Here is a 27,147-nt window from a genome sequence, read left to right as displayed (position 1 = left end):
ATAGATAGTACATCATTTGATTAATTTTAAGGAAAAAAATTTTTAAAGTCACTTAGGGCCCTTATTGTGCATCTGGGGGATAATCTTTGTGGATGTAGCCTTTATATTTAGTATAATTGAGGTCTAAAATAATAATCTTCTATTATCTCAACAGAGCAAATTATTGAAAAAGATGAAGGTCCTTTTTATACCCATCTAGGAGCAGGTCCTAATGTGGCAGCTATTAGAGAAATCATGGAAGAAAGGTAATTAACGCAAAGGCACAGGGCAGATTAACGTTTATCCTTTTGTATATGTCAGAATTTTTTCAGCTTTCACACACAAAGCAGTAAACAATTGCAAATCGAGTAATTATTAGTAGGCTTAGCTGTTCCAGGGTTGCCAATACTACACACTGTGCTATTCACCAGAGAGTCACAATATTTGACAGGACTAATAGTCTGTTAGCTGGCACAGGCTGCCCACTTTGAGATGAATGCCAGAAAACCCAGGCAGGAACAAGAACCAGCCAGCCAGCCTGCCAGGCACAAGGTTACTGGCACAGGCTGCAAAGAGGGACCCCACTCCAGCTTTCCCACTTGATGATAAAGCATCAGAGAGTAAAGAGGGAAAGTAGTGAAAAAAGAATCATTGCAATACATTTACCTTGTGTTGTAAGCAGATAGTTATCTCTAAGGAAGTTTTCTCTTATGAACAGAGAACCAGTATGACAAGTTGAATAGAGAGACGATTCCATTTGTAGCTGCTTTGTTTTGTTTGTTCTTTTGTTGTTCATTTTTACTGTGAATCACATGTATGCAAGTATTTTCCTGTACCTACAGCTAACTCCTGCTTGTAAGACATTTCCTATAGGTATCTTCAGCTCTGAGCTGTTATCCCACTTAAGTGTCTTGTTATTAGAGGTAGACAGTGTTATCTAGAAAAATATAGATACATTTAGGCAACAAGGACAAATTCAGTATCATTCTTGATACATTTCCAAATATTTCTAAATAATGTGTAGTAATCCACCAAATAATCACCAGTGGCCTGGCAGAAATAGTGAATTAATCTACATAGTTTTAAAAAAAAAATTTGCAAGCAGTATACATGCTTTGGTCATAAAGGGAAATAGTCTTGTTTCTAGAACCATCTTGTATTTTCATAAATGGCTGGATTGTTTGTTAGAGCAGGTTAAATCTATTATGATTTTCTCAAGTTTTAAAATAGCTCAATTGGAAAAGAACAAAATCAAATAGTATATGTTTTAGAAGACTGAATTTAGCCAACTAACATTCTGTGCTTTGTGAAATTATGTATAAAAATAAGTTTCCCATTATTTTCATCTAACATGTAAATTACAAAATGCTTCATTACATGTTTTATTATATTATATTTTGATGTGGAAGAAAAACAAGACTTAAAGCTGATATCTAGTTTACTTGGCTTAGACCTATTTTAAATTTTTAAATTTCAAACCATTCATTTCTCAGGATATGGACATAGAATAAAATCATACTCAGTTGTTTCAAATATTTTGGTTGCCGCTTAAGTCATTTGCTAATTATGTGTGTGTGTGTTTCTGTGGGTTTCTTTAAGGTATGGACAGAAGGGTAGAGCTATTAGGATTGAAAGAGTCATCTATACTGGTAAAGAAGGCAAAAGTTCTCAGGGATGTCCTATTGCCAAATGGGTAAGTATGACTTTGCATTGCCTTTGATCTTTAATCTCGGGCATTTGGATTAGTTAATCTAACCCTGAGAACTGGGGTGCACAGATTAAAAAGGTCATGCCAGTTGACAGGAACATCACTGTTTTTTTTTTCCTTTTTAAATATTGACTGTGTTTTATGAAGTGCGTTACTTAAGGAGAAGGCAGATTAATTATAAAATCATGAGCAAACCATATCAATTGGAAGAATTCAGTGGTGAGGTGGAGGTCTTTGCTGTTGCTTACATAAAGAAGTATTGCCTCCTTGGAATGTGAATAAATGACAAATTGAAAAATTATTCTTAGTCTTTTTTTTTTTTTTCCAGACATGGCCTTAGCCTCCCAAACTGCTGGGATTAAAAGCATGGGCCACCACCGTGCCTGTCTGGTTCTTAGTTTTTAAAATACCCTAGTGTCATTTATGAAAACCTTGAACTAAGACCCTGCATATCTTTTTTGTAGCTCTGAGTTTAACTCAGATGGCATTTAGTTTCTTGCCTCCTTTCCCTCGTCCCAAACTGGGAATAGTCTGCTAAACATTAAGGACTATTTTTGCTTCTCTCCCTTTTCTGACATCAGTAGCCCCCACTGTATAGACATGTTGCCATAATTTTGATTGAGACATTTAAAAAGATGCATAAACCAATGCTCTTATCTCACTGTTTTGGGCTTTTTCTTTTTTGGTGGTGGGGTGGTGCAATGGTGAACCTCACAGGTGATTCGCAGAAGCTGCCTCGAGGAGAAGCTCCTATGTTTGGTGCGTGAGCGAGCTGGCCACACCTGTGAGGCTGCAGTGATTGTGATTCTCATCCTGGTGTGGGAAGCAATCCCGCTGTCTCTGGCTGACACACTCTACGTGGAGCTAACCAGCACCCTGAGGAAATATGGCGCGTTCACTAATCGTCGTTGTGCCCTGAATGAGGAGTAAGTGAAACTTCAGACTTCTTCCCCTCTCTGAGGCCACTGGTAGAAAAGCCTAACTTTGGGCTTAGTGGAAGAGAGTTGAACTTGCATTTTTTAAAGTGGGGACTAAAACGCATATGTCGTAATCAGGGAATTAAGCTATTATTTGCTAACATGAATAATTTCAGATTATTTCATTAACATTTTGTACATTCAGACAGTATATATATTCGTTAGGAGCAGTTTATTAGAAATCCAATTATCTGTACCCACATGACCTCAAATACACCATAAACTTGAAAATGTATACATCTTATGCTCCAAATGCTCTTTTATGCCTGGCTACCACATTAGCAAGCTTAGTTTTACTTCATAAAATCTAGTTTATTATTTCTGCAATAGTAATCAAAATTGCTTCCATTTTTACTGCTGCTACTATATAATTGAGAAGTTACAGACTATAGATTGAACATTATTTTCCAAGAACATTGAAATTTGGAATAGGATAGCAAGAGTATGTGGCTAAATATATTGAGTGCGTTCAGTTGTTAATATTTGGTTAACTTTCTCCACTTGACAGGAAGTCAAATCTGTTGCTTTAAAAGAGTTTCAGTTTTAGTATACCTATGCTATATATTATTCCTGCATAACACTAAAATATAGGAAGGTTCTTGGTACTATGCTCAAATCAGTAGTTGGTTCAAAAATGATTTCAGTTTTTCACTTTCTTTAGTCTAACTCTGCAACCACCAAACTACAAATTAGTTTGCTGAGCTTATGGAAGTACTCATTCAGTTCATTGCAACCACCCATTACTGATCAAATGTATGTGTTTGCTGACCGAACTAATTTTTATGGCTTTACTAACATTATTAACACAGGTTCTCTCTTTGGGTCACTCTTTGGGTCATAGGGGTCAAATCGTCAATTAATAATGTATTTAAGAAAGTTATTCTTCCAAAAGGATGACTTGGGTTTCCATGATGGCTATGATCCCAAAATTTCATACTGTGTACTTAACTGACATCAGTTCACTCTTACAAATCATTAATTGGAAGGCACAAGTTGCCAGTTCCTAACTCATGACTTGTAACTTAATGATGAACCACTTTAGGCATAAAATACTTTTCAATCTACACTGATTTCTTAGTCCCGTAGGAAAAAAAAGTGTGTGGAGGTACATTTAATCAGAATGAAAATAAAAATTAAGACATCTTGGGCTGATATTGATAGTAGCATTTGGTTCTCAGGAATTCAGCAACACTACATTGTTTTCAAAGCAGAATTCCTCTTAAACTTGATGGCTTGAAGATATGAATCACCAAAGGATTTCTTATGAAAATGACAGTTGTGGTTACATTTAAATTAACTGAAGTTTTTTTTGTGGTGGTGGTGGTTGTTTTTTGGTTTATTGGTTTTTTTTTGTTTGTTTGTTTTTTTTAAACCAGGGATTGAATCAGGGATTGAGCCACATCCTCAGCCCTAAATTAACTAAAGTTTGATGCAAACTTTTATATTCATTTGTCATTAATTTCATGTACTTCTGGTATTTTTTAATATGTATATATATTTTTTAGTTGTAGGTGGACACAATACCTTTATTTTATTTATTTATACATGGTACTGAGCATCAGACCCAGGGCCTCATACATGATAGGTGAGTGCTCTTCCACTGAGCCACAACCTCAGCCCATTTCTGGTATTTTTCCCTGAAGATATTTCTTTAATTTCTTATAAATGCCTTTTTATGAGTGAAATCTGACATATGTAGAGAATTTTTTAAATGTTTATTTTTATTTTATTTTTTTAGTTGTAGTTGGACACAATACCTTTATTTCACTTATTTATTTTTATGTGATACGGAGGATCGAACCCAGGATCTCGCATGTGCGCCGATCCACAACCCCAGCCCCAAGAGAGAAATTTTCATGTTAAGAATTTCCCTAAATTTTGTTAATTTGCATTTGGAAACCATTGATAATGATTGGACCAGAGTTTCAAATAGTGATCTTTAAAAAAAAAAAAAAAACCTAGGCTTGCTTTACCATTAACCTATATCTCCAGCCCTTTTTATTTATTTGTTTGTTTATTTGTTTTTAATTTTGAGACAGGGTCTCAATAAGTTGTTTAGAGCCTTGCTGAGTTGCTGAGGCTGGCCTTGAACTTGCTATCCTTCTGCTTCAACCTCCTGAGCCACTGGGATTAATCATGCACCATCATGCCTGACTTCAAAAAGGGATCATTTTTTTTTAACTCCTTTAAATAGTTTTATGTCTTCGCAAGCACAAAATTACTAAGAGACACACTTCAGGTCTGGGATATAGCTAAGTGATAGGGCATTTGCCTATCACACTTAAGGCCCTGTGTTTGATACACAACACCCCACACACATACACAAAAAAGATATGCTTCCAATATAAAGACATGTTAAAGGTCTAGTTATACACTTTTGTTTTTCTTGTATTGAGTAAAGGTGTAATTACCAAGAGATGCTTTAACTTGAGTCTTTGCATACTTAGAGCAATTTTCCAAAATAATTAAATACATGATTAAATCAGACACTATCCACTGGCATTGGAGACTTAAGCAAGAAAAACCTTTTGAAGTTTTGTCTATCCCTTAAGTAAATTTTATTTTATGGCTGTTAGAAGTTAAAATTGTGCCAAAAACAGAATAATCTCTGGGATTGCTAATTCAGTTGCATGGTTAAAGATTTGTGACCCCCTCATCACCAAGTTCTTACAAATCCTTCTGTCCACACTCACCATAACCACCCACTGTGAGTCCGGGGAAGAACACTGAGAACATTTTGCAGTGGGAAAGTCAAAAAGTGATTTTTACATTTTTATTGAACCAAAACCAGCTGTTTTTCTTTTAAAGATTTTCCTTTGAGATTTCTAGTTTATGACTAAGCCTAACCAATATTTTTTTGGGAACTAAGAGTTGTGGGAGTGTTATCTGTCATCATAAGGAAGTCAAAGCCAAAATTGCCTTCTGCCATGGTGGATGATGTGAAGCATTTTAAGACATTTTTCATTGTAAAATGTTCAAACACCTAAAAGCAAGAATGCTTTCATATCATTTAATATTCAAACTCTATTGAAATTCCCTGATAAGATCTTATCTAAACACAGACATGGGAAAAGATAATGACTTAAAGGAAGCAAATACCGTTTACATCTGATGGAGCTCTTGAATGAAATGGTTCCAGATTATGCTTGTTCTGGCATAATTATTAAATAGAACTTCTTTCTCTCTTGAAAGTGTCCCAGTTAGGATAATAACTTTTATGATTCACAAGCTTCTTTTTATGTGTAATATTTTCCCCCTCTTTTCAGGAATTCATTTGTTAAATGACCAGATGGTTTTCTCTGTGAAATTTCCCACATTCTAGATTTGGGTGATTTCATCCTTATTCTTTGGCTTAATTTTCTTCTCCTTTATTTACCCCGTATCTTCTCTACACTGGCATTTATCATTTAGGGGTGGGAACATACTAAGAATGAACCCAGGGCCCTCATGCATCTTAGGCAAGCACTCTCTCTCTCTCTGAGTTTCATATCAGCTCTTTTTGTTTTGAAACAAGGTCTTATTGATTTGCCCAGGCTGGCCTCAAACTTTCCATCCTCCTGCTTCAGCCTCCCAAGTAGCTGGGATTACAGATGTTTGCCACCATGACCAGCACACAGTATATTCTTGGCTCTAATTTTAGTGATGTTAAGTGTGTTTAGGAGCTGTCAATCTGATCTAACCACCCAGCAAACTCTCATGTGATGGTTTAAAATTCACTGGTGAACATTATCTGTCTCCGTTATTTTATTAGTTTGCAAAAGGATAGTTTCATCTTTTTTAGTGTTGTCTAAGTTTAAATTAATGTAGGTATTTTTTTGTTTGGTTGGTTGGTTTTGGTCCTGGGAATTGAACCCAGGGCCTTGTGCCTGTGAGGCAAGCACTCTACCAACTGAGTTATATCCCCAGCCCCAAATCAATGTATTTTGCTAGTTTAGATATAGATATATATTCACTTTTTTAAATATTTATAAGATGACAATTAAAGGTTAATAATTTTTAGAAAATCTATTATATAGATGAATATTTTTATTATATTTAGTCTACTAAATCATCACTTAATCATGAACCAAAATCTGAGTCATTAAAACTGTCTTGGTGCTATTTTTAATAGTATTTGAAAGACCCTTGGTTGACATAAAAATGCCCTTTTGTAGCCATTTCATGAGGAAAATCAATTTAAGGCTATTGAAACTTGTTATGGAGAGTTTTTTTTTTTTTAATTTGAGGAAATTCATATACCCATAAAATTCGCCGTTTTCAATTATACTGTTCAATTGTTATAGTATACAAAGTAGTTATATGGTCATTACTTCTCCCTGGTTCTAAACACCTGGACCACTCCCTGGGGGTAACCTCATATTTTTTAGGCAGTCCTTTCCCATTTTCACCTCCTAAGAGGCAACCACTTATAAACTTTTGGTCTCTATGGTGAACAGAATAGTCTATTCAGGTAATTACATATTAGTGGAATCATAACATTTGGCCTATCTGGCATCTTCCATATACCTTAGTGTTTTCAAAATTCAATTATTTTGTAATATTAGTCAGCAGCTTTTTTTCTTTTTATGACTGAATAATATTTCATTGTGTGTATAAAGCCCATTTTCTTCATCCATGCAATAGTTGATTGCAATTTGAATTGTTTTCACCAGTTAGCTATTATAAGTAATATTTCTGTCAACATCTGTGTTCAAATTTTTGCATTGACATGTTTTCAGTTTTCTTGTGTATGTACCTATAAATGACATTTTCTCATTGTAATTCTGTGTTTTACTTCTTGAAGAAATACCAGACTGCTTTCCAAAGCAGCGGTAGTATTTTATATTCCTCCCAATAATGTATCATCAGGAAAACTAGTTATTAATTGTCTTTTTAAAAATATAACCATCCCGGTGTATATGAAGGGTATCACATGGTTTTAATCTCCATTTTCCTAATGTCTGGTAACATTGGCATTTTTCACATGAATTGCTCATTCACATATCTTCTTTATAGAAAAGTCTACGTAAATCATTGCCCACATTTGTGTTCCTTTTTGAGTTGAAGGGTTCTTTGTGTGTTCAAATGTATAGTTTGCAGGTATTTTCTTCTATTCCATAGGTCCTGTCCTCAGTTTATCCATAATGCCTTAAAGCAAAGCATTTTTAAATTTAATTCAAATTCAGTCTTTTATTAAATTTGCTACTTGTGCTTTTAGTGTTTGATTTTGTTTATCTTTTATATCCTGCCAATTTGCTATAGTAGTTTATTAAATTTATTAAGTCTTTTTAGTGCATTCCTTAGGATTTGCTACATATAAGATCATGTCATCTAGAAATAGAAAGTTTTATATCTTCCTAATTCAGATGCTTTTATTTCTTCTTTCTTGCCTAATTACCTTTGTTAGAACCTCAAAAAATGTTTAATAGAGTGAACAAAAGAAAACATCGTTGTCCCACTCCTCATTTCAATGGGCAATTTTCTTACTTTCAATATTTCATATGGTACTAGCTATAGTACCATATATCAAGTTCAGAAGTTCCCCTCTATAATTGGTTTGCTAATTTAAAAAAAAGGGGGGTCTTGGACTTTTCTCATGGTGTGTCTGCAGCTAATAAAATGATCATGGGATTCTTCTACAGTCTGTTAATATGGCATATTGTATTAATTAATTTTTGTTTATTGGACTGATTACATTTCTGAGATAAAACCCACTCAGCCATATTGTATACTTCTTTTTATATGTTGCTGGATTCAGTCTGTTAACATTTTAGTGAGGATTTTCACGTTTATATTGATGAGTTACATTGGTCTATAGTTGTATGTACTGTCTTTGATTTTAGTGTCAGTATTATGGTGGCTTCATAGAATGTATTAGGAAATGTTCCCTTCTTTGTTGTTTGGAAGAGTTTGTAAAGAACTAATGTTCATTCATCTTTAGGTATTTGATAGAATTCATCAACAAAGTCATTTACCCCTGGACATTTCTTTGTGGGAAATTTTTTTAAAAAGGTAAAATTTAAAAAAAATTATATGTATATATTTTAGTTGTCAATGGACCTTTATTTTATTTGTTTATTTATATGTCATGCTAAGACTTGAACTCAGTGCTTCACATATGTCAAAGTTCAGTTTTTATGATAGGGTTTATTCTTAGTGTTCAATATTCTGTGGGTTTGATAAGTATTTAATGATTTGTTTCCACCATTAAGTATCATAAAGAGTAGTTTCACTGTTCTGAAGATCTCTGTGCTCAACCTGTTCATCTCCACCCCTCACCCCCTGCCATCATAACCACTGATCTCTTTAACACCTGTCTTCATATTTTTGCTTTTTCCATAATGTCATGTAGTTGGAATCATTCAATGTGGTTTCTTCCACTTGATAATATGCATTTAGGTTCTCTCCATGTTTTGCTAATGCATTTCTTTATAGAGCCAAAAAATATGTCTTGCTGTACCACCATTTATTTATCCAGTCACGTACTAAAGGACATTTGGATTGCTTCTAAGTATTGACAGGAGTATAGTTGTGTTAAGAAACTGCCAAACTGCCTTCCACAGTAACAACCATTTTTCATTGTCAGTAGCAGTAAATAGTAGTTCCTGTTGCTCCACATCCTCACTATCATTTGGTATTGTCAGTGTTTTGAATTTTAGCCATTCAAATAGATGACATTAGAATACTCCTTTAATTTATATTTGCCTAAAGACATAGGATGTGAAACATTTCTTCATACATTTATTTCTAATCTGTGTATCAACTTTGGTTAGGTGTTTATTAGGTCTTTGGCACATTTTACAACCAGATTATTTACAAGTATTATTTGTGTACTTTTGGACAAGAGTCTTGTATCAGAAAATATTTTGAAAATATTTTATCCTTTCCATCTAGATTTTCTGCTGTGTTATCTTCTAAGAGTTTTATATAGTTTTGCTTTTTACATTTAGGACTGGGATCTACTTGGAGTTAATTTTTGTAACAACTGAAAAGTCTGAATAATTTCACATTTTTTTGCAATGGAGATATGTATTTGTCCAAGTGCCATCTGTTAAATAGCAAAATATTTTTGCTCTATTGTATTGCTTTGGCTCCTTAGTCCAAGAGCACTTAGCTATATTTACATGGGTCTGTTTCTGGCCTCTGTATTTTGATCTATTGATTAGATATGATGCTGAATTTTGTCAAGTGCTTTTTCTGCATCTGGTGATGTGAACATGTGTTTTTTTCTTCGTTAGCTTGTTGATGCAATGAACTACATTAGTTGATTATCAATTTTTTAACCAATCTGCTCTATGTTGGGCAAATTTCACTAGGTTGTAGTATATTACTCTTTTTATACAATTTGCTACTTGGTGAGGACTTTTACACCCATATTCATGAGAGATATTGATCTAAAATTATCTTGTGATTACTGTGTCTGGTTTTTACATTAAAGAAATGCACAACTCATAAAATAAATTATGAGGTTCTTCCTTTACGTATGTCTCGTAAAAAAGATTGTAGAGATTTGGCACAACATCTTCCTAAAATATAAGTGTGATATCACCTAGGAACCCATCAGAATCTGGTGCTTTTTATATTGGAATTTTATTAATTTTATTAATTTTTACTAATTTTATTGGAATTTTATTAATTTCATTTTATTTATTAATAATTTATTTTATTAATTTGATTTTATTTCTCTAATATATAGAAGCCTATTCAGATTGTCTTTCTTTTTGTGTATATTGCTAGATTGTGTCTTATAAGGAATTGGTACATTTCAGCTAGATTATCAAATCTGTGGACATAGATTTCTTAATATTCTTTTACTATCCATGGAGTCTGGAGTTATAGTCCCTCTTCCATCTCTGATTGTTGTAGTGGAGTTGGTATTTCCCTTCTTACCTGTGGAAGGCTAGTGTGTGCTGGTGTTGAGTATTCCTCTTCCTCCAGGTCAATGCACAGGTAAAACCCCTGCAGTCTAGATTCCAGTTCATTTTTCCTTAGGGCAGATCTTAAGAATAAAATGGTGTGACATTTTCCAGAACAGTTCCTTTCTCCCTCTCTGTCTGCATGGATGGAGTTTTTCCAGCATTCACTGAGAAAATCAGATCCCTTTCCTAGAGTAAAAACTCAACAAAAGTTTTAGGTCCACATACTAATGGATAGCGGTAGAGATTTCAGCTCTCAGAGTTGCCCACCCTGAGCCTCTAGCAATTCATCAATTACAGTTAAGCTTTTCCTGTGCCAGCTTGGGATCCCACAGAGGATTCTGCCTTGGGTTTCCTTCTATTTGCCTGTCTCTCCAATATGCAGGACCGTGACCTCACTTCTGACGCATCTAAGCAGTGATTTTGTTTTTTATTTTCTTGTATTTTTTTTTTTTAACTCTTGACATGTTAAGATCAAGTGACAACTTCTAAACTTCCTCCATGCCAGATCAGAAACTGGAAGTACGGTGGGGTTCATGTAATTGTGGATTTCATCTTTTTATTTTTAAGTCAATTCAGACTTTCTATTCTGGAGTCAGTTTTTTTTTTCCTCGTGTCTTCATACATGTATTTAGGGTAATGATATCCACCTCATTCCATCATATATAGTTTGTGACTCTATATTTATAGGGATGTTTTTGTTTCATCTGCATTATCTCATTTGGTGAAATGTAGTTTTTATAGTGTTCCCTTTAATTTTTTAAAAATTTATATAAGGTTAGTAGTAGTGTCTCCTTCTTCATTTCTAATTTTATTTAAATCTTGTATTTATCAGTCTCACTATTTTTTAACCAATTTTATTTTATTTTAATTTTTATTTATTTTTTTATTTATATATGATAGATGAATGCATTACAATTCATATTATACATACAGAGCACAAATTTTTCATATCTCTGGTTGTATACAAAGTATATCCACACCAATTTGTTTCTTGATACATGTTTCTTTGGATAATGATATCCAGCACATTCCACTATCATTTGTAACCCCATGTCCCCTCCTTTTCCTTCTTACCCCTCTTTCCTATCTGGAGTTCATCTATTGCTCCCATACTCTCCCTCCCTACCCCACTAGGAGTCAATCACCTTATATCAGAGAAAACATTCGGCATTTGTTTTTTGGAGATTGGCTAACTTCACTTAGCATTGTCTTCTCCAGCTCCATTCATTTACCTGCAAATGCCATGATTTTATTCTCTTTTGTTGCTGAGTAATATTCCATTGTGTATGTGTGCCACATTTTTTTTTATCCATTCATTTACTAAAGGGCATGTAGGTTAGTTCCACAGTTAAGCAATTGTGAATTGTGCTGCGATAAACATTGATGTGGCTATGTCCCTGTAGTATCCTGTTTTTAAATTTTAATTTCATTAGAGAACATGATATATTCTATCCTGGAGAATGGCCCGTGTACACTTGAAGAAAGTGTGTATTCTTCTGTTATTGGGTGGAGTGTTTTATTGATGGTTGTGTGTCTGCTTGGTGTGTAGCACTTTCACAGATTTTGATTTTTCCTTGTTCAACTAATTGTTCTATCCATTGCTGTAAATGGAATCTTAAATTGTGTATTTCTCTAATTCTGTCATTTTTTTTTTGCTTCATTTATTTTTGTGCTTTGTTAGGTACATATATTTGTAAGAGTTACATCATCTTATCGGGCATGGTGGTACATGCCTGTAATGAGGCTGAGGCAGGAGAATCATGAGTTCAAAGCCAGCCTCAGCGAAAGCAAAGTGCTAAGCAACTCAGTGAGATCCTGTCTCTAAATAAAATACAAAATAGGGCTGGGGATGTGGCTCAGTGGTTGAGTGCCCCTGAGTTCAATCCCCGCCATCCCCCTCCCCACCCTGAAAAAAAAAGTTATATCATCTTAATGGATTGACCTTTATAAAATGTGCCTATTTTCCCTCTGGTAATATTATCTTAAGGTTTATTTTACTTGATATTAGTGTAGTTACTCCAATACATTCTTTTTTTCAATGCTGGAGACTTAACCCAGGGTCTTGCACATGCTAAACAAGCATTCTAATTTTTGCTACTATTTGCATTACTTTATACACACACACACACACACACACACACACAAGTCCTTTTACTTGTGTGTGTGTGTGTGTCCTTTTACTTTTAGCTATGTGTGTATTCAAAACTAAGGTGTTTCTCTTATAAAGAACATATAATTAGGTTACGTAAAGGTCTATTTGCCAGTGTCTGCCTTTTAATTGCATTTATTCTATATGCATTAATATCCATACAGATAAGGTAGAATTTACTTCTGCCTTTTTGTCTTTGTTTCTCTATTGTTCTCTTACTGCCTTTTCTGTGTTCAGTAAATATTTTCTAGTGTACCATTTTAGCTCCCTTTTTATTTCTTTTTCTATATTTGTTAGTCATTTTCTTATGGCCCTGGAATTAACTATATAACAACTAAGTTTGGAATAATACCAATTAGTTACAGTAATAAAAGGAAAACTTGTTCCTACATCATAGAAGTTATTTTTCTTATCATGTTGGAATTGAACCCAGGGACACTTTCCCACTGGGCTACATTTCCAGTTCTTTTTATTTTTTTAGACAGGGTCTCACTAAGTTCTCTTGAGGCTAGCCTGGAACTTTTGATTCTCCTACCTCATACCTCATCCTCCTGAGTAACTAGGATTACAGGCATGCATGAGCGTGCCTGGTCAGGTTACTTTTTTATATATTGTATAAACACATTAACATAGTTTTTAAATTATTATTTAAGGCAATTGTTTAAAATAAAATAGGATAAAAAGTAGTTTCAAATATGCAGCCACACATACACAAACATATTGTCTTTTCTGTTTCCTTATGTAATCACCTTTACCAGTGTTCTTCAAGTTCTTGGATACAATTCAGGTTTCTGCCTAGTGTTATTTCCTTGCAACCTGAAGGAAACAGGATTTTTTGTAGGGCATACCTGATAACAATAAAATGTCAGTTTATTATAGTATGTTTTAATTTATTAGCCATTTCTGAAGGGTAGTTTTTCTAGATATAAAATCCTTTGTTTATAGTGTTTTAATGGTAGCACTTTATAAATGATACATAAAAACAAAATTTGTATATTTAAATGAGATATAATTTGATGTGTGATACATTTATACATTGTGCAATGGTTAAAACAGGTTAAGCATATGTATAGCCTCAAACCTTTGGCATTTCTTTATGGTGAAAACATTCACAATCCTGTCTACTAGTCTTTTGAGATAGATACTGTATGGTTGTTATTCATACCAGAGCTTCTTAGTCCTATCTAAAGTTCCCTTATGTTAATATTTAATCTCCTGCCTTTTGGTCTCTATTGTTTCTGGTGGGTCATCCACTGTTGATCTTACCGTGGCTACCTAATACATGAGTCTTTTGCAGCTTTTGAGATTTTCTCTTTAGTCTTGGCTTCCAGCAGTTTATGCTGTTTGCAGGATTGTCTTTGAGTTTATGCTTTATAGAAATAGTTAAGCTTGTTGAACATGTTGATTAATGTTCACAAACATTGGAAATTTTCAGTCATTATTTCTCTTTTCCTTACTCTTGCTCCAACACTTTTGGGACTCCCATAATAAATATGTCCCTACAGTTTATAGTGTCCCACACCTCTCCAGGGCTCTGTTTCATTCTTTTATTCAGTCTAAAAAACTAAAAAGCAAAAATGATAAATAAATAAATAAAGATTCCATTTGATGTAGCTTCAAGATCCTTCCTTCCTCTTCCCTCCTGTTCAGATCTGCTAATTCTCTAATGAGTTTTTCACTTCATTTATACTATTTAGCTCCAGAATTCAATTTGTATTACACATTATTATATCAGCTTCTGTGGAATTTTCTTCCCCATCTCTTTTATGAGACAGTGTTTTTCCTTTTTTTTTAAATTTTATTGCTGAGTGATATTCCATTGTGTATATATGCCCTTTTTTTTTTAATCCATTCATCTATTGAAGGGCATCTAGGTTGGTTCCACAGTTTAGCTACTACGAATTGAGCTACTATAAACATTGATGTGGCTGTGTCCCTGTAGTATGCTGTTCTTAAGTCCTTTGGGTATAGACCAAGGAGTGGAATAGCTGGGTCAAATGGTGGTTCCATTCCCAATTTACCAAGGAATCTCCATACTGCTTTCCATATTGGCTGCACCAATTTACAGTCCCACCAGCAGTGGATGACATTTTACCTCAATCCTCGCCAACTTGTTGTTTGGTCTTCATAATAGCGCCATTCTGACTGGAGTGAGAGGAAATCTTAAAGTAATTTTGATTTGCATTTCTCTAGTTGCTAGAGATGATGATCCTGTTCAGGTCCTTGGCACATTTATTGATTGGGTTATTTGTTTTTGTTTTTGTTGTTGTTGTTGTTTAACTTTTTGAGTTCTTTATATACCCTAGAGATTAGTGCTCTATCTAATGTGTGAGGGGTAAAAATTTGCTCCCAAGATGTAGACTCTCTATTCACCTCACAGATTGTTTCTTTTGCCAAGAAGAAACTACAGAACAATAGTATCAAAAACAACATGGTATTGGCATCAAAACAGAATGGTAGACCACTGGTACAGAATAGAGGACACAGAGACTAACCCGCAAAATTATAATTATATTACACAAAGGTGCCAAAAACATGCATTGGAGAAAAGATAGCCTCTTCAACAAATGGTGCTGGGAAATCCATATGGAACAAAATGAAATTAAACCCCTATCTCTCACCATGAACAAAACACAACTCAAAATGGATCAAGGACTTAGGAATAAAACCAGAGACCCTATGTCGAATAGAAGAAAAAGTAAGCCCTAATCTTTATCATGTGGGATTAGGCCCCAACTTCCTTAATAAGACTCCTTTGGTGCAAGAATTAAAATCAAGAATCAATAAATGGTAGGCAACAGTGTTTTTCTACTTTCCTTTTAGTTACCGGAACATAGTTTTCTTTAGTTCTTTGCACATAGTTGAAATAGATGATATAAAGTATTGGTCTAGTGGACATCCCCAGGACATTTTAACTTTTATTCCTCAGTATGACTCATACTTTGTTTCTTTGTACGGACCTTATTTGTTAAAACTGGACATTTTAGAATAATGTAACTTTGGAAATATCACTACCCTTCATCCCATGAATTAGTTCTGATTTCTGTTTATTTGCCTTATGACGGTTTTGTATTATTTCTGTAAACCTTGTATTCTCTTTCTTGTGTAACTCTCTGTTTGGTTAGCTTAGTAGCCAGTTAATGGTTAGACAGTTTCTTAGGTGCCAAAATCCAGAAAGTCAGTGTTTGCTGTGGTAGTCTTTATGTGTGGTAGGGCAGGCATTCAACACACAACCAAGATGTTTACGACACTGTGTTACCCTTCGTTTTCTGCTTGTGTAGGGTCTCAAGATTAGATGGTGATGAGGTTTGAAGGCTTCCTCAGGTCTTTCGTGATCATGCAAAGAACCCTACCATGTGTGCATATGGCTTTCCATATTCCCAGGAATATATTGGAACATTTTAAAGCTATGAACACCTAATTTTCCATGCTTTACTTTTTCTTTAAGTGTTGGAGATCAAACCCTGGGCTTTGTGCAAGCTAGGTAGGATGCACTCTACTGCTGAACTATACCCGGATCTCCAATTTTACTTGTAACCTTTTTTGGTCATCGTTATTATTATTATTATTTATTTATTTATTTATTTTTTTTGCTGTTACCATGTCAGGCAATGCCAGTACTCAACAGTTACCTCTGATTATTTTCAACAAATGCCTTCAGGTGGGAAAAATCTATTCACATTAAGTGAGCTCCAAGTCATATTAAATAAAGATAACCTTATTAGTGAGTTCTTTCCTGGGAACTACTAAATAGGTGAAATAATGTCAGCACTTTGGGAATGGATCTTTAGAGGTTATAGAACTCATTTGGTGACCTAGTGCCAGCCTGCTTGATTTTCATCATGAAATGAAATGAGCTGTTTTTAAGGCTGCCTCGGGAGAATGAAAATAGGGAAGGGTTCAAACACCACAAAGATGACTCTTACTGAAATTCTGGTGCTTTTTGTTTGGTTTTGTGATGCTAGGAAACAAACTCAAGGCCTCATGCATGCTAAGTAAGCCTTCTACCACTGATTTACAGCCCCAATTCCTATTATTTAATTAACACACTGTATATTGCTATAAGATTTTTATTAATTCCAGATTTCTGAAAAAGTTGATTATGATAAATTTTTCCAGTCCTCATCTCCTTTATGGAGGAATTTTCAAAGATCCTTATTCTGACATTTTTGTGAACATTCATGTATTGGAATTTCTGTTTACTTGTGTAATTTCTCCTGCATTTATTAGCTGAAATTCTGATAAATTAATAGAAATAATACTAATAAATTAAAAGAACTTTTCCTTACCAGCTGTTTGGTTGCTTAGGGTCATCAATGACAAATTCTTAAAAATAATCTATATACATTTTATTGGAAATCACAATGTATCTACATGTGAACTTTTTTACTGAGATGTCATTTCACTAGGCAGACACATGAAGTAATTATTTTTTAGAAATAAAAGTTTTTAATTCATATCATGGGTTTATGCTGTTTTTTTCCTATCTCTAGTAAAGATTATTTACATTAAGCAATTCTTTATATCACTATACACAGAGTAATGTCAAAATAACATTAATACTCATAAGACTACTTAAGTCCTATTTTCTAGGTTGTTTTATTGTTTGTACTTTGGATTGTTTGTTTATTGTTATTAAAATATATCTGACCAGGGCTGTTACAATTGTAATAGTATGCTTTTAGCTACACACTCTAAAGCACTCAAATTCCCATCAATGGTAGATTTAGCTAATTTGTGGCAAATGGAATATGGTATTCAATGAAAATTAAGTACAACTACAAGCAACAGTGTGATAGAATAATTCACCCATAAATTGTGTTTTAAAGTCAATTGCGATTGTTCTGGGTGTGATTATGCCTCAGGTTAATAGTTATTAGACTTATTTTCAAATTCATTTTATATATACACACCCAGATTATGAGATTGGCAACCTAGGTAATGCTGTTCATAGTCTTGAACTTGATCCTTTAATTTTTTAGGAGAACCTGTGCCTGTCAGGGGCTAGATCCAAAGACCAGTGGTGCCTCCTTTTCTTTTGGTTGTTCATGGAGTATGTATTATAATGGATGCAAGTTTGCCAGAAGCAAGATTCCAAGGAAATTTAAGCTACTTGGGGATGATCCAAAAGAGGTTGGTTTATTTCCTGATTATAAACTATTCATTCTAGGAAACTGATGAGCATGGGTAAGGTAAATTGTGATATATATTGTTACAGTCTCATTAGCAGAGGGAATTTCATCTCGGGTAAATCAAATGAACCTTGATTTCTTGTTGAAGCCATTGGTTCATGCAGTCTACAGTATGCTAATTAAAAGATTAGAAAACCCTCAATATGTTTAGCAATTGAATATGAAAAATGTTTTCCTTTCACTTCCTCTACCTTATCTTTCAGATTTTAAATACAATTAAAATACACACTTGTACACCAGGGGGGTTGTTCTTATAATTTAAAAGTTTTATTTGAATAAATAGTAAGTGAACATAAAATTCAATCATGGTATATTTTTCAAACAATCATGTATTCGATAATATAATGTTTAAGCATGCTGGGCATCCTCTTTTGTTTGATAAGAGAAGAAAGTGTTTAGTAGACTTGATAAAAAGTAGCAATTTTCCACTCTGAAAGATTTTCATGGCTAGTTCATACAGGTTTATAACTTTAAGCAATTTGCACGTAAACCCAATCCAGAAGATGCTTGGGAAACCCCCTCCTCTCAAGTTCTGCACAGAAACTGCCCACCTTCTAAAGTTCACCTCTCTGTCAAGTGTGTATATCTCTCAGTCGCTCCCTGTTTCTTTCTCTCCCTCCCCACCACACCGCCCCTCACAATAATCTGAAATGAGAACTTCTGTGTTCGAATGAAATAGCCAAGTATTATCACCTACCATTTTTAAAAGCATATTATTTGTAAAAACTTGGATGGTAGGATTATAAGTTAGCATTTCCTTTGTCAAGTAAACTTTATCAACTTTTTCATAGAAAACACATTCTAGTTCTGAGAATTTTATCCACAATTGAAATTTTCAGTACTTTTTAGTTCTTTGGAGCAAAGCTTGACTTGCTCTTTATAAACACTATAAAATAGAGGTTGAGAATAGACAAAGTAAACCAAACAAATCCTTTCAATAAATGATTGGATGATGACTGTGGAAATGTGACCCCTTTATAATATCTAGCTTCCTTAACCTACCCCCACACACACAGCATAGGGAAGCGTAGCATATGTAAAACATAAACTATCTACATGCCTAGTAGAAATTCAGTTAATATAACAAAAAATCCAAATAGCTACTTATTTCATAGCACAAAAATAGGTGATGTTGGATGTGTCCATACTTTTAACATGATTTAGTTATTTGATAAGAAAGGCACCATTCATTGTTTTGTGTCCAATATTTGGGGCAATAATATAACTAATAGTGTTCTTACGTGTAGAGAATAGATTTAGAATTTAATGTCAAATGGTTTATTTTATACAGGAAGAGAAACTAGAGGCTTATTTTCAAAACCTGTCAACTCTTATCGCACCAATATACAAGCAACTTGCACCTGATGCGTATAATAATCAGGTAAGTGTAAACAGTTATTGGCAACGATTTTAACTGCCTCGTTATTATTGATCCATTTAAATAAAAAATAGTCTTAAAGAAATAGCTTTCCCTTATTTTTCTTTATTCCTTCTTGGAAGTGCTGCAGTGTTCTGTTTCTGATATGATCCAAAAGAGTTGTGATCTTCTAAACTTTAAAAACAATGAAATTTTAAGCCTCAGGTGTTCTATCTACTAATCTTGTTTTCACATGACTAATTTTGCTTCTTTAAGCAGAGTTTTGTGATTACATCAAAATTATGTGACCTCAATTAATCATACATTAATGATTTTCACAGAAGCTCTTGAAATAGGAAGCTATGAATATACTGTATTGTACACTTTCAGATTACTCCCAGAAGTAGAGATGTAGTGTCATATATGTCTAACATATATATGTCCAGATATGTTAGATTTTGCCATATTTTCTTCTTTTGTTTGGCCTTGGCTCCATAAACCATGGGTTGGCTGGGGTGGGGGGTGGCCTATTTTGTATGCTAGGCTACTATAGTAAGATAACTAAGTGATTTGTTCAAAAATTTTTCATTACTTAAGCAAAAGGGTATAAAAGGCTCTAAGGCTCTATGGTTTCAATAACAACATCAACAATAGAAATCAAACAGTGGGTATTCACTGGAGACATAAAGATAAGCAGTGCCTTTTAAGGGAGATGGAGACATATGAAATAGCAACTGGAGGATGAAATAACAGAAACAATAGGGCTATGAACATTTCTGAGGTAATAAAAAGTATAAATATAATGTCCTTGAATGCCTAACAGAGGTCTTCAAGGACATTATATCTAAACAGAGGTCTTTAGACCCAATTCTAGAAGTAACCATTGAGGTGTTTCGAGGATGTGTTGGATATGAGGGAGGAGGCCATAGTTTGTCATTTTAAAAAGATCATTCAACAAGACAAATTATGTTTCTGATATGGAAACTTGGATTGGTGTAAGTTTAAAGAGAAAAAGAAGCTATTATAATTGGTCAAGAGATTTTTAAGGTCTTAAATCAAAGAAATATAATTTCTCATTCTTTGTGAGAACAAGCAACAGAATTTGGAGAGACGGTTTTATTAACCGGTACCAAAAACTCGTGAGGAATAGTATGTTTTGGTAAGAGAAGGGAAGATGATTAAATTTTACTTTTGACATGATTGGTTTGACATGATTCTAGGTTAACTAAAGAATCAGAAGAAAAACGTAAGCTAGCATTGGTTATTTGGGCTTTAGGAAAACATAGGAAGGAGATGAAATATTTTAATATGTAAGAATTAAAGAAATTTTGCAGAGTAGACATTATCAAGAGGAGAAAGGGTTGATGGAATTCTAGAACATATGTTTATGACACAGTAATTGTACATATTTATGAGGTATATGGACACTTCAAAATGCATATAAATGTGTAATGATCACAATAGAAGAAAGACCTATTATCTCATATTTTTCTGTTGGAAACATTCAAAATCCTCTGTTCTGGCTGTTTTGGGATATTTAATTAATTATTGTCATCATTGTTATCCTATCATGTTAAAGAACGTATGGCTACTGCACCCCTATGCCCACTGTCCATGCCCTCCCTCCTTTCCTCCCCTACACCTTCCCCAGGCCCTGGTTACCATGCTTCTTTTCTCTACTTCTTTGAGATCAACTTTTTTATCTTCCACATATGTGTAAACATGTGGTGTTTGTCTTTCTGTGCCTGACATTTCATTTAGCATGGCCCTCCCATTCCATCTATTTTGTTGCAAATGACACAGTTATCCTTTTAATTGTGTCTGAATACTATTCCTTTCTGTATTTATATCACAATTTATCTGTTTCTCCATCAATGGTCACCTAGGTTGATTCCATATCTTGGCTACTATGAATAGTGTTCAAACAAACATGAGAGTGCAGATTTCTCTTTGATGCAGATTTTAATTTCTTTGTGTATGTATACATGTAGTAGGATTGCTGGATTGTAGGGCAGTTTTATTTTTGATATTTCAAGGAATCTTCATAGTATTTTCTATAATGGTTGTACTGATCTCCATTTTCACCCATAATGTTTGGGAGTTCTCCTTTTCCCACATATTCACCACATTAATTTTTGTGTTTTTGATAACTGGTGTGAGATATCTCATTGTGGCTTTGTTTTTGCATTTTCCTGGTGATCATCAATGTTGAGCATTTTCTCATGTATAGGCCATTTGTTTAACTTTCTTGTTAAATGTCTATTCAGGTCATTTGTCCATTTTACAATTTTTAAATTTTTGTATTTCTTAATTTCCTTTGGAAATTAATCACATGAATAGCTTATAAATATTTTCCCCCATTCCACAGTGTCCTTTCACTTTGATCTATAGAACTTTTTAGGTTGTAATCCCTGTCAATTTTTGCTTTTGTTACTTGTGCTATTAGGATCCTACCAAAATAATATCTTTGTCAAGACCAAAATTCTGAAACGTTTTGAACCCTATATTTTCCTCTAGTAGATTCATAATTTTAGGCCTTAAATTCAAATCTTTGGTCCATTTTGAGTTGGTTTTTATATATGGTGTAGAGGTTGAATTTTGTTCTTCTGCATATGGATATCCAGTTTTCCCAACACTATTGTTCGAAAAGATGCTATTTGAAAAGACGCTATTTTTCCAATCTATTTATGCAAGCAACCATACTGCTCTGGTTACTCTAGCTTTGTGCTATGTTTTCAAGTCAGGTACTATATATAACATCTTTAGCTTTGATATTTTTGCCCTGGATTTGTTTTTTCTATTCGGGATCTTTTGGACTACAAATATTAGGCATGCTTTTTTGTGTGTGCTTATCTGAAGAGCATAATTGGTATATTGATAAGGATTACATCAAATCTAGATTCCTTCAGAAAGTATGAACTACTTGTTGGGATGTAGCTCTTAGGCAAGGCTGGTTTGTTTACAGCTCTGGGCACTGGATCTGGCTCTGAGTGTGGAGCTCCTATGGGTCATGTGAGGGTAAAGCCATCACTGTGGGCACAGGTGGGGATGGCGTGTCTATAGTAGAGTGATTGGTTGTCGGTTTCTGGGGGGTGCATCAGTGTCTTTTGAGGAGCTCCAGGGGACCGACTACTCAGATGTCCACCAAGCTCCTTTCAGAGATGGAGGATGGGTCATATAACGTTTCTGATGGACACAGTAGGCATTTCCCATGTTACAGGCAGGTGAATGCAGCCATGTGGTAACTCAGCTTCCCAGACTAAGCCACTGGCTTCTCCAGCAGCAAATGCTTCAGGTATCCATGTGAGTGGGGATTGCTGGGGATCTTCTGCCTTTCCCAACCAACTGAAGTCCCTCTTGGTTCAGTGTTGATGTCTGAGATGTGACAGGTGCTATACACTTAGTTTCCTTCTTTTTAAGACCATCGTGTGTATCTTCATGCTGCACAATATCTCTGACGCATCCCTACTGTCCTCTGACACTTTGCCTCAAACATACCAGCAAAATAGCTGGGTGTTTTTTTGTTGTTTTTGTTTTTGTTTTTACCCCTTGGTTTGGACCTTTGTTGTGAAGGGAAGTGCAGCAGCCACTTAGTGATGTCACCCATCCATATTTTAGTTTTAAGTGGAGGAAGAGAAGCTAGTCAAGTAAGAGCTGGGAGAGGGTTGGAGAAATGGAGTGGAGGATGGTTAAAGATTACAGGGAAAGAGGGAACCTGATAGAGGAAAGCTGGAGGTGGTGAGAAGATGTCAGCAGAGAATATAGTAGCTAATAACTAATGTTTGCAAGTGCATGGTACTTTTTAAGATGCTAACGTGTTTAGACTATATAGCAAAACCAGACATTAGACTTACCCTAAATAGATATTTTATGTACAACATTGCTTTTATAAATTGTGCAAATAATTCTGAAAATTATTTTAAATGCCATTAAAAAATATTGGGGGCAATGCTGTTATTTCACAACCTTATTTATTTTAATCAGTATCACAGAAAAGCATAAGGAATGCTTTGGTACTTTTGTAAAAGTTTAATGCTGGGTAAGAGATAACTAATAAATTAAGCTATAAAAAAGAAAATGAATTCAGTCTGTTGCTAGATTTAAAGTTTGGACATGTTCTAGTGAATGAATTTTTTTATAGGTGTTATTAATCAAGTGGCTTTTCTTGGGAGAAAGGAACAGAATAACAAAGCATTGTTCTTTTTTATAACCTTGATTCTTATTACAGACTGTCTCATAGCCACTTGGTTTTCTTAAGCATTTATATTCTACCATATTACATTTTGTTTTGGAGAATTTTAAATTGTTTTATTTATTCCCTGAACCTGGAGTGTACAGAATCTTTTTGACATTACAACAAAATCTTAATTCCTAAGATATGGGAGTGTATGTACAGATGCAATGCATATTTAAATTAAGGCAATTAATGGTTGTGAATGGATAAGGTGTTTTATTTCACATGGTAGGTACTGTTGGCAATGTTCATCAATGTCAATAGTTATGTGATCTTTCCACACAGTATTGTGTGAAGATCATTTGATGTTATGGGCTTCATAAAACTTACCATCTGATCTTTACCACTTTTCTCTAGCTGATTTATCTCCATGTCTCACATCTAAACATTCTTCCTTGATTTCATAGTTTTATTGTATAGGGAAGCTTTATTGACTCATCACAGAATTTATTCTTTCAGGTTCATGGAATTAATGCCTGGATTTTATCAATTTAAATTAATTTTTTAACCTATGATAGATAACTATGTTCTATCTTTGTCTTTCAAGTAAACTTGAAACAGATTCAACTCTCTAAATTGTACTATTTTCATCATTTATAGATATTATATGATGTTCTTGGTTATGCTGTTCAGTATAACATATGGTACTTTCATTATGTGGCTAGTGTCTTTTAAAGGGTTGCTATATGACAAGTGCAAGTATTTGTTATTATAATTTAGCTATATGTTGAGAGCCACAGCCAAAGGGGACCCAGCAAACTTCCAGCTGCTGGCTAATGATTGGCTCACAGCAGCATCTAGCTGATTGGCTCCTCTGCGGTGATGTTCATTGGGCTGTTTCCCTGCCCTTCAGACTGCCAGCTGATGATTGGCTCACAGCGGCCCCAGCAACAGCTAGCTGATTGGTTCCTCCATGGAGCTGCTCATTGGGCTGTTTCCCTGCCTTTTCAGACCACGGAGCTGCTCATTGGGGGACTTCTTTGGCTCCGCCCACGCGACCCAGCCAATCAGCCTCAAGAGCAGGAGGATTGTGGGAGGTGGTGAGGTTTGTGTGGGTGAGAGGCTTGTGGAAGCCAGTGGTGGCAGTTGGGCTCTGAGGGCTTTTTCCTGAGGAGCTGTTTTGCTTGGCGTTTGTAGTTCTAAAAATAAAGTTAGTTTCTTTTGACAAGTGGCTCCTGAATTGTGCCCAGCCAGACTGCGGCATTTGGTGGCTCGTACGGGGAGCAACTGAGGGTAAGTAAACTGCTTGCCCCTGAGGGCAGGGCGAGAGGATGGGTAGCCATTCTAAGTTTCCTCTTTTGTTTTGCTTCATTTTTGTTTTAACTTGCCTGTCCCTGGAGATGAGTGAGATGGAAGAAAAACCACTCACATCTGAGGAAAAACTATTTACTTCTGAGGAACAGATAGGGAGAAAGGACAGATGCACACGTCAGGAGGATAGAAAGGCTATAATGAATTTTTGTTGTTCCATTTTTATTGGATTCTGTCTCGGTGTTGTTTGGTGTTATCTTGTTGGGTTGTATTATAGTAGAAATACGGGATCAGCAATTAGTAAAAAACAAACCGAAAGACTGTTAAGTAAATTGTTAGAGGAAGGAGGCATCTCAGTAAAATCAAGAACAGTCAGGGCATATGTTGATACAATACAAAAATATAGCCCATGGCTTTTTAAGGAGGAGTTGTTAGATATATCACAATGGAACCATCATGGTGAAGGTTTAAAAAGAATAGAAAAGAACAACCCAGGGACTCTGCCAGTTGGCACATTGACATTGTGGGCGTTGGTATCTGGTTTGCTTAGTCAAAGAATTCAGTTCAAACAAAGGTAGAGGAAGGGGAAGACATATTGATTCAAGTAAAAAGAGAAGGTCTCTCAAGTTAGTCAGAAAGAGGAAAAGATTCAAGTAAAAGAGAAGGTCTTTCGAGCTAGTGAGATAGAGGAAGGAAGTTTAGAGCAGAAAAAGCCATCAGGGGAATCAGTCTGGCTGGGCACAATTCAGGAGCCAATCATCAGCTGGCAGTCTGAAGGGCAGGGAAACAGCCCAATGAACATCACCGCAGAGGAGCCAATCAGCTAGATGTTGCTGGGGCCGCTGTGAGCCAATCATCAGCCGGCAGCTAGAAGTTTGCTGCGGCCCCTTTGGCTGTGGCTCTCAACATCTCCCCCTCTCTGTTTAAACAACAAGCATGTGGCTTAGGGACTGTGCCTGCCTTAGGTTGTCCAATACTACATATGGTCCTTACCCGTCTTCGGATGAGCTGACCTCAGGGCGTCAGCCTCCTGTCTTAGGTTGGTACCATTGTAATTGGATCCTACCCGTCATTGACTACCGGTCCAGTATTCAGCCAAACCTGTGGAGAGGTACCGGCGGGGGGGGGGGTGAGGTTCTTTGCCTCACCTCTGTTGGCCCCCAAATTTTAGCTGAACGATCATGACAAGCAGAAGGGAGGAAGATATACCAAGCCAATTGACGGCTCCTTTTGTGAAAATTGTACCACTGATGACATCATCAGCAAAAATACCCCAACACTACCACAAGTCGCTGCACCAACAGATAGTTCACAATGCATACAAGTGAGTTCACAATGCATACAAATGACACATAGTTTAGGCAATTTCTGTAAGCGGTTCAGTGATGGCTATTGCAGAAACTGTAGATTAGTTTTATCTTTGTCTTCACCGGCACAGGGATGAAGATAGGAATTCTGGCAATAATGGCTAAAGAAAAAATTATGTAACATTCCAGAAGGTACTAAAAGAAAACAATTTTCTTAACAATTTACATTGTCTTCACTGGCACTGGGATGAAGATAGGAATTCTGGCAATAATGGCTAAAGAAAAAATTGTGTAACATTCCAGAAGGCACTAAAAGAAAACAATTTTCTTAACAATTTACATTATCTTGAAGAGAATTATTAAATATAATGCAAAGGAAAGGTGAAAGTAAACAAACAGATTTGTTAACCTCCTTTTTTGTTTACATATTAAAACAATTCTTCACAGTTATTTACCCAATTTAAATTAAACTATTTAAATCACGTGAATAAAAAAAATATTTGGATCCATTTTTTCATGAGCGCTCATCATATATGATATATGGACATACGTACATTCAAACATATAACACAAAACACAAGTGTGCACACAAATATAATACATATAACACATAATAGTAAAGGCCTTATAACTTTACAGGTTAAATCTCCATTGCAATGTTTAAAAACTCTATAGTCAAAAAAAATAAAATAGAACTGATCAGCAAAACATTAACCTAGGTCTGTATGAGCTCAAAAAACAAAATAGAACTTCATGATATGGGAAAGGGCAATAATAAAACAGATATTGAAAAAATCATCCTGGTTCTGTCGCAGATGTAAGGATAGCCAAATTAGAGTTTTGGATATCAGCTATTATGGATTTGAGCCAAATCATCTTCTTTTTGGTCTGTAGAAATCGCTTTAATTAATCTCTCTGGAATCCAAATCGGCTGCTGATCTCCCTGTGGAAACACACAAACAGACCCCCGACTCCAGACAATCACTGGGTCAGGACCTTGGTTAATCTCTCTGGAATCCAAATCGGCTGCTGATCTCCCTGTGGAAACACACAAACAGACCCCCGACTCCAGACAATTACTGGGTCAGGACCTTT

At 35.1% G+C, this 27,147-nt stretch overlaps 1 protein-coding gene across 2 annotated transcripts in view; it reads left to right on the top strand.

Moving 5' to 3' along the window:
* Tet2 (tet methylcytosine dioxygenase 2) overlaps positions 1–27,147 on the top strand; it is a 137,609-nt gene that overhangs the window by 90,695 nt on the left and 19,767 nt on the right. For both annotated transcript variants that reach the window (XM_005339807.5, XM_040293016.2), the window contains exons 4-8: positions 155–245; positions 1,579–1,672; positions 2,405–2,613; positions 17,694–17,844; positions 19,195–19,284. In XM_005339807.5, the coding sequence (XP_005339864.2) occupies positions 155–245; positions 1,579–1,672; positions 2,405–2,613; positions 17,694–17,844; positions 19,195–19,284 (635 nt within the window). The remainder of the gene's footprint in view (positions 1–154; positions 246–1,578; positions 1,673–2,404; positions 2,614–17,693; positions 17,845–19,194; positions 19,285–27,147) is intronic.

The sequence above is a fragment of the Ictidomys tridecemlineatus genome, chromosome 9 (genome assembly GCF_052094955.1).
Source record: "Ictidomys tridecemlineatus isolate mIctTri1 chromosome 9, mIctTri1.hap1, whole genome shotgun sequence".
NCBI classification, from domain to species: domain Eukaryota; kingdom Metazoa; phylum Chordata; class Mammalia; order Rodentia; family Sciuridae; genus Ictidomys; species Ictidomys tridecemlineatus.
This window is presented reverse-complemented; position numbering and strand designations above follow the sequence as displayed.